The 8444-nt window shown below is 57.2% G+C and overlaps 1 protein-coding gene across 1 annotated transcript; it reads right to left on the reverse strand.

Annotated features, from left to right (window-relative positions):
• Window positions 1–371: 371 nt before the first annotated feature.
• On the reverse strand, window positions 372–6559 carry Mpnd (MPN domain containing). Its single transcript, XM_059251837.1, has 12 exons — window positions 5958–6559; window positions 5012–5248; window positions 4374–4497; window positions 3926–4007; window positions 3683–3779; window positions 3279–3351; window positions 3128–3204; window positions 2075–2243; window positions 1911–1981; window positions 1516–1605; window positions 1083–1175; window positions 372–526 (listed from the first exon to the last, which is right to left on the reverse strand). The coding sequence occupies exons 1-12, from the start codon at window positions 6363–6365 to the stop codon at window positions 440–442; spliced, it is 1608 nt and encodes a 535-aa protein (XP_059107820.1). The 5' UTR covers window positions 6366–6559; the 3' UTR covers window positions 372–439.
• Between the last annotated feature and the right edge of the window lie 1885 nt (window positions 6560–8444).

Here is an 8444-nt window from a genome sequence, read left to right on the forward strand (position 1 = left end):
ATTCCCTGGTCGCCGGCGCCTTTGAGCCAGCGTCCTTGCTGCCTGTCCACGGGACCCTGCACCTGTCGGCCGCCACAGGCCGCCGGCAGGTGCCAGTAAGCAAGGCCTCCAGCCTGGGTCAGTCACATTCCTCTCTACAGCGGCCCCACAACTTACGGCTCCTCCCTGGCATGTGGGGCCACATCCCACATTCCCAGGTGGGCAACACTGTCCCGCTCCAGCCTGGGCTGAAGCGAACTCTACTCCTGATTTTTTAAGAAGTATTAAATGTCTCTTTCTACAGCCATTGTCCTATTTTGATTGAGGGTGACCCTGTCTCCTTGCAAGGTCCCCACACAGCCCCACCACCCCACCGCAGCCACAGGCCCATGGTGTGGGTACTTAGACTTTATTAGCCAGCCTGTCCCAGGACTGCAGGGCCTGCAGGGCCTGCACAGCCTCAGCTCCCCTGCTTGAGCACGCTGCAGACCTGCTCCAGCACGTGGCACATGCCCTGGTCCTTTGGGGTCCTGCTGGCCAGTGATATCTGCAACATCAGGACTGGGGTCAGGCTCTGCCCTAGACATGTGTCCCCTGCCTCCCAGGGCTGCAGCCCAAGTAAGGGCCTGGTGGGGTGACGGGTGCAGTGCTTGGTAGGCCTGGGCCACCTTCAAGACTGGTTCTGTGGGAGATTTCTCTGGTTAGGATTTGGGAGCAGTGTCTTGGCCATGTAGCCCAGGCTAACCTAGAACAAGACACACACACCCTGCGTGCTCACACCTTTGGGTGCTGGTTGACACTGTGTGTGCGCCACACCGAGCCTCCCAGTCTGAGGATACACAGTGTAGAACACCCTCTTGAGTGGACTCCACACACAAGAAGGGTGACCTCAGGCCACATGCAGGACCCAGTAGTTGACCAGCGGGCTCACTGCTGCGGATGGAACCTGGGCCCTGTGAGTTTGACAGGTGCCCTTACCCAGCCCCGCAGGTCTTGTGACCTCCCTTCCCTGAGACTCTGGGGAAGTGGGAAGTCTGTTGCTCAGATTCTGGGAAGTGGTCTGTGTTCCTCACAGAACCCGGGCTGGACATCCACAACCTCACCTTGAGCTTGTCCAGGTAGGTGTGCTCTGGGCTCCAAGGCTCCTGGAACCTGACGAGGTCGGGGGCGCCCTTGTAGAACTCCGCCAGCAGCACCTGCAGGGCAGGGGACAGCACACCTGGCTCCTGCCCGTTCTTGGCTCTGGAGCTCCCTCAACGGCCAGAAGGGCCAGGCCCATGTCACCACAGTGCAGGCCTGCCCTGGTTGCAGTCCAGCCTCATCCCAAGAAGTCACACCCATGAGCCCTCAGGATGACAAAGAAGGCGCAGCTATTAAAAACAGCCACACACCCAGGTGTGCACACTTGTCATCCCAGCCCTGAGAAAGCTGAGAGAATAACCGTAAGCTTGGGCTACACAGGAAAACCACCACAAAAACCAAAACAGAAGTGGAAACCATTGACCCTGAAGCCACAGTCACGAGTAGATGGCTCACCATCTCGTGAAGGACATCGTTGGTCAGGAAGCTGTCCTGGACATAGGCCATTTCAACGTCCATGGGGATGCCGTAGTCACTGGGCCTTTGCTGCTGGGGGGTGTAGTCCAGTCAGAGAGGCCTTGCCTGTCCCCAGCCCACCACGCCAAGAGCTTCTAGGGTCTGAAGTTAGGGATGTGGGAAGCCAGGTATCACCCAGCAGGCATTAGAGTGACCACTGAGATACCACTGGACAGATAGAGAAGCAGGCTCAGCTGCCCAGTATAGCTCTGAACTGCGGTCCCTGTCCAAGACGCATAGCGCATTCTCCGTCCCCCAAACATCTGCCCAGATACAAGCCCGCTATGCCCACTCACGCCCATGCCCCTCAACTTGCCTTCCTCCAGCTCACCCACCTCAGGGGGAGGCATCACCCAGAAAGGGCAGATCTTGGACTCAGGGCCTGGGTTGCCGGAATAGTACGGGGCTGTGGGGACAATGACGGGTTGAGGTAGGTTGGGGGCTCAGTGGGCCTGGCAGGGTGAGTCCCCCCCAACATGGTGCCCAGCTGGGGCCTCACAGCACAGCAGGGCCAGGCAGGGCTGGAAGCCATTGCTGGAGCCTTGCAGTCTCAGCTGGTACTCCATCTGTGCATCAATGTCCTGCAGGGAGGGCGCTGCGGGGCTGTGCGGGTGGCTGTGGTACCAGCCCACTAGGGACAGGCCTCGGAGGAACAGCACCTGGTGGATCTGGAGACATACAAGCTAGGGTGGGGGGTGGGCAGGACCTTGAGCTGCCCTGAGTCTCACACAAAGGCAGTTAAGTAGTTCCCCTCCCACCCAACTATGGGAGGGAGTGTGGTTAACACATCTGGGGCAGGAGAGGGCTCAGTGGGTTGGAGTGCTGGCTGCTCTTGAAGAGGACTCAGTTGCGTTCCCAGCACCCACATCAGGCTGCTCACAACCACCTGTGACTCCAGCTCCAAGAATCTATGCCCTCTTCTGGTCTCACTGGGCACTCATATGCATGTATACAGATACACACACACACACTTTTTTTAAGAAATTCATCTAGCTGGCCAGGTGGTAGCAGCATATGCCTTTAATCCCAGCACTCCGGAGGCAGAAGCAAGCGGATCTCTGTGAGTTCGAGGCCAGCCTGGTTTACTAGAGCAAGTTCCAGGATAGCTAGGGCTACACAAAGAAACACTGTCTCAAAAACCAAACAAATGGAAAAAAAACACTTGGGCTGGAATCAGTCCCCAGCACCCACATGGTGGCTCACTCCAGTTCTGGGGGATCCAATGCCCTCTAATGACCTCCAAGGGCCCCAGGCACACATGATGCACCGACATTCAGACAAAACACCATGCAGAAGATAAGAAAATCTTAAAAATCACATCTATGCATAGCAACTGGCCTATCATCCCAGTACTCAAAAGGTACCGCAGGAGGATGCCTCATTCTAGGTCAGCCTGGTCTACATAGCAAGACCTCCCTCTACCCCTTGTCATGTAAAGCACCAAGCCAGCATTTCCATACCAGACATGGGCACCCACACTCCCACATTTGCAGAGTGTGGCCACTGTCCTAGCCACCAGGACAACTGTAGCCCCCTCTCAAGAAGCCCTCACCTCCTCCTCAACGGTGGCCGCTGTATCAGCATCCCCCAGCCGACTCCTGCAGGGGAAGGCTCTCAGCACGGTCAGCACTGTGGGGGTACCCAACAAGAAACTGTCAGTCTTGCCCCAGACACACCCTTGTCCACCCAGTCCCAGTACGCACTCTGATTGTTGATGTCCCAGCGACCGCCAAGGTAGCCCACGACCTCACTCCGAGTCAGGTGGCAGTGGAAGTCCTCGGGACGAAAGGAGAGAGCTGGCTCAGGCTGCACTTCCTGTGTCAATGTAGAAGCCAGCCCACCCCCCTGCTATGTGCATTTATCAAAAACCTACCATTAACCTAGGGATGTCACTCACTGGCGAGCAAGCCTGCACCTAGTGTGTGCAAAGGCACTGGGGTCCATTCCCAGCACCAAAGGAAAAACTGATCACCTATTTCTAATAGCAAGTACTTACTGAATGCCTATTGTGTATCATATCCCTGACTCTTCAGTGCCCCCTCCAGCCAGTGAGTTCCTTGTCCCTGGACATGGAAGGTGACCAGGCAAAGGGACTTTAGTCACATACCAAGAGGAACAGCACGTTACTGGAAACAGCTACGTTGAATGGCTGGAACTTGTTGATGGCAGCAAAGGACGTTACTTCTACCAGGGTGTGGGGGTTCCTGGAGGGTGCCAAGGCTTCAGGAACTCAGGCTCTTCCCCACCCCACCCCCTCCTGGGGTCTCCCAGCAGCTGAGACCCTGCCTCTGTGACCAAACCAACCAAGGGCACCAGGGAAGCCAGGACCAGGGCAGATGGGGTAACTGACCTGGCAGAGTCACGACTGCCCAGCATACAGTAGCGTACTGGTACCTGGACCTTGTCTACACGCTTGCCAGGGGGCGTGGCCTCTGGGGAGAGGGATGAGAGAGAAGTCAATGTGAACCCTTTCTCCCTTCTCTTTGCGTAGAAGCAAGGATGCCCAAGAAATAAGAGGAAGTGGGGCCAGCAAGATGGCTCAGTGGGTCTTGCAACCAAGCCTGATGACCTAAGTTCAATTACCAGAACCTACATGGTGTTAGAAGGGACCCAACTCTTGAAAGGTGTCCTCTAACACATGCCCTTGACCCCAGCTCTCAGGAGGCAGAGGCAGACAGATCTCTGTGAGTTCTAGGCCTGCCAGGCAGAGAGTGAAATCAGGCTGGACTGTCAATCAGGCCTAAGAAACATCAAAGCCAGCCTCCCCCCTTGCAATCCCCTCCTCTCTGGCCCCTCACCTGGCTCCGAGGAGCCCTTCCCAGGGGGTCTGCGGCCTTTGTCCTCCGCTGAGACCCCGGCCAGCACATCTTCTTCCTCCTCCTCCAACAGAAGCTCCTCCTCCTCCCCTTCGCTGGTGGGACTCTGGTGGAGTAGGGTATGGGGGGAGGGGCCCGGGGGTAGTGTCAGCTGGGCGCCTCCCTCACACCCTCATCAAGTACTTTCTGGAGCCCAGGCCTGAGCCCGAGGTGGCATTGCCTTGAGTGACCACCAGAGGGTGAGGGTGAGCAGATGTGCCTGAGGCGCATGCTCCCCGAACCCCCAAGCTTGGGATTCAGCCTCTGGCTTGTCCTAGCTGTCTGACTTCAGGTGAGACTCCGGGCTATTGCCGAGCTCTGTCTCTCACCGGTCAGTCTCCCTACAGCAACTCCCTCTGCCCATAGCACTCCATAGCTCCTTCAGGGTCAAAGCTGAAGTCCTCCCTGCAGCCTGGGAGACCCTGCCGGTCCTGTCTGTCCCCTCCCTGCTTCCCTTGTGCTCTCTCTGCTTCAACAGCCACTCAGGCCGCCTTGCTGTTTCTCCAACACGTGAGGCTGTGTCCTACCCTAGGGCCTTTGCACGCCTTATCCCACAGTGCACGGCGAAGGCTTGTAGTCACCTCATCAGCAGCAGCTACCGGCATATGCAGCTGGTGCCGGCGGAGCCAAGCAGCCTTGTACTGGTCGAGTTTCTGGCCCTTGTACTTCACCGATGCCCAGCCACAACCGGACTTCTTGGCTGGGTTGACGAGCTTCTTGCAGTGTGTTGCCCAGGCGCTGGGAGAGTTGAAGACTTGTCCGGTTTCCTGCCACAGGATCCTGCCATCTGGTTGCAGGTCCCCAATGAACTTCCTGCCCTGCAGGGACAGAGAGGGCTGGGAAACGCCCACTCCCGGAGATTCCTAACAACATGCTCCCTGAGGCTTGGTGTCCATGTTCCTCTAGGGTTCCCAAGAGGTGTTGTCATAGGAACACCATCTGTCACACACCAGTACAACATCCTGGCATTCAACACCCAGGTGCACAGCTTTAAAGTTAAGCAACAGCAGCCAGACCTGACATAGCAGGCCAGGCCTATCAGCCCAGATACTGGGGAGGCTGAGGCAGAAAGACCACAAGTACAAAGCCTGATAAGACACTGATCTCAGAGATAGAACCCCTGCCTAGAGTCCCTCAGTGAGGGAGGGGCTGGGGGCGTGGTCAGGGTGGAGCCCCGCCTAGAATCCCCCAGTGAGGAGCTGGGGGCGTGGTCAGGGTGGAGCCTGCCTAGCATCCCCCAGTGAGGGGTTGGGGGTGTGGCTCAAGTTCCATTCTTGGCACCACAAAGAAAGTTTTTTGGGCGAACGTTTTAAAAAAGAGTAAGAAGCACACATCTTCATAGAAGGCCTGGGAAAGAAGACCTCATTTTACTGATGGGGAAGCTGCTATGTGGTATGAATTGGTTGTCCGCACACCCAGATGGCTGTAGTTACGGTTATGCGGCATTGTGAGGATCGGGCTCTGGGGGTCAGTTTCTCCTTATGCACGAGCAGTGGAGGACATGCACCGTCTCTGGGGGTCGCTCACCAGGTAGTAGATAGAAAGCACCCCCTCGCCGGGCTCCAGCAGCTCGTCTTTAAGCAGCACCCGCAGCGTGACCGCTCGCCTCGTGAGCGCGCCCCCGAGAGCCAGCCCAGACCCGGCCGTGCTGCCTCCAATGCCACCGAGGCTGCAGCTGCGCCCTCCGCTGCCCGCCCCGCGCTCGGGGTCCTCGGCCTCCGCGTCGTCCTCATCCTCCTCCGGTGCCTCCTCGGCCGCGACCGCAGGGGACAGAGGCTCGGGAGCTGCAGCGAGATAGCGACGGGCTGCAGCGGTCATGCTCCTCTGCCCCGTCCCCGCCCGCGCTGGGAGTCCTACCTGCCATGGCCGCCGGGTCCGGGCACAGCCTCCTCCGGGTGACCGGGCTCCGCCCCGCGCGGGCACGCCGCAGCCCATTGGTCACTGAGCATGGGCGGAGAGGTTCGGCTTCGCTGGGGGGCGGAGGAGACACTGAGCCCCTGGACAACGGGGGAAACTGGAGGTTGTGGAATATCTGGAGGAGGACACAGGCCCAGGACCCTCCTGTTCAGGGATAGGGACCCGGTACTCGAGGCCACCAGCTACCAGGTTGCAACCTTGAGCCCTGGGGCAGGAGCGGTTCAGACTACTGGAAAGAGATGGGAACCTGAAGTCTCCAGCCTTGCCTTCGCGCGCGGGAAAGGAAATGCGGAAACTCAGTGCCCCCGGGACTTTAGAGAAACTGAGGGCAGATGGTGCTGATGACCTGGAGGGAAAAACTGAAACCCAGGATCCCCGCATTCAGGGGACTATACGCCCCACCTGAGGCCCCTGCCTGCTGGAGTGCATCCCGGGGCTGGGGCACACTAGCCCCAGTAGCTCAGCTTGCAGCAGCGATGAGGGAAACTGAGGCCCGCCACCAGGGCGCTAAATAGACTCAGCGCCCTTGGTGGTTGGGAGCTGGGGAGGACCGCGATGGGAAGGCAGCAGCATGCTGCAGGTGATTGAATTGAAAGGTAGACCAGGCCCAGCTTCAGCCTCTATAGGGTTAACTCAGGGATGGACAGTCGTTCACGTCAGCCAATCACCAGGTGTCTCCAGCATTCAATCAACTACAAGGGATGGTCCCCATCTAGCCAATCGGTACCCAGATGGTGCCAGGGGCGGGAGGGGGCGGGTCTCGCTGAACGCGCGCTAGGCCCTGGGCTTTTGTTCCTAGGTTGACGAGGACCTTCGCCCCTGGTCCAGCCGTTGATTCCCTCCCCCAACCCCAGGAGGTCTGAAAATCTGGAATGGGGACCAACCAGAGTTGGGATGGCCTCAAAATGGCATGTGTGATTGTCCCACTGGGGAAAGAGAGGCAGGATGCTCTGGAAGGGTCTAAGAAATGAGAATCGTTATTTCCCCTCACCCAGGTCACCAGAACCCGAGCTCTGCAGAGACCAGGCTAGCCTCGGTTTACCTCCCCCTGGTTTGCTCAATATGTGGGTCTAATGACCTCCTGGCAGATAAGGCCTTGAGTGTGGCTCCATGTTCTGGACACTGACCTTCATGAGATACCACGCACCCCACACTCATCCTGTTCACCTTCCTCTCTGGTCCTAGAGGGATCTTTCTATACTGTAACTACTACCACATTCCACCCTTCTCCACAACAGTCCATGGCTCCCTGTTAATTTTTTTTTCCTTCCTTCGTTCTTTCAAGTTTTGAGATAGGAACTCATAGCTGGCCTGAAACTCAGTATGAAGGCCAGGTTGACCTCACACTTGGAGTAATCCTCCTGCCTCAGCTTCCCTCGTGCTGAAATCATAGGTTTGCATCCCCACACCCAGCTCTCCTGTGACCTTTGACAGTTTGAAGCAACCACTGTATCTTGGCGATGTAGAGAAAGTGCCCTAAAGATAACATCGTTTAGTTGAACAGATAAAGGAAGGTTGTACCGCACACAGTAACTATCTGGGTCCCCATCACTGCGCTTTATTACCTGTGTAAAGTCCAGGTGCCCTAGCCCAGGACTGCAGAAAATGAGTTCATAATCTGTTTTTTCTGCCTTTTTTGAAAACAGAATAAGCTAAAGACAGGAGGACTGGACTCAAGTTACTATGTAACTAAGGCTGCCCTTAAACTGGCCTCTACCTCCCCACTTCTGGGAAGACCCGAGTGTTCCACCACGCCTGGCTGAATTTATAGTTATATACTGATTGATTGCACTGGCATTGACTTTAGAGCCTTGTACTAGCCTGGTGTTAGGTACACTAACGACACAAGTCATGCCCCTAGGTCCTCTCTGGACTGTCTGTAGTCCCGGCCTAGAATCCCTCAGTGGGAGCTGGGGGCGTGGTCAGGGTGGAGCCCCGCCTAGAATCCCCCCAGTAAGGAGCTGGGGGCGTGGTCAGGGTGGAGCCCCGCCTAGAATCTCACAGGGAAGGGCTAGGTGTGACTCAGTGGTAGAGTGCTTACTATGCACGTGCTAAGGCCCTCTGTTGCATCTGCAGCAACAGGAAGAAAGTGGGGAG

The sequence above is a fragment of the Peromyscus eremicus genome, unplaced genomic scaffold (assembly GCF_949786415.1).
Source record: "Peromyscus eremicus unplaced genomic scaffold, PerEre_H2_v1 PerEre#2#chr22_unloc_1, whole genome shotgun sequence".
Taxonomy (NCBI): Eukaryota; Metazoa; Chordata; class Mammalia; order Rodentia; family Cricetidae; genus Peromyscus; species Peromyscus eremicus.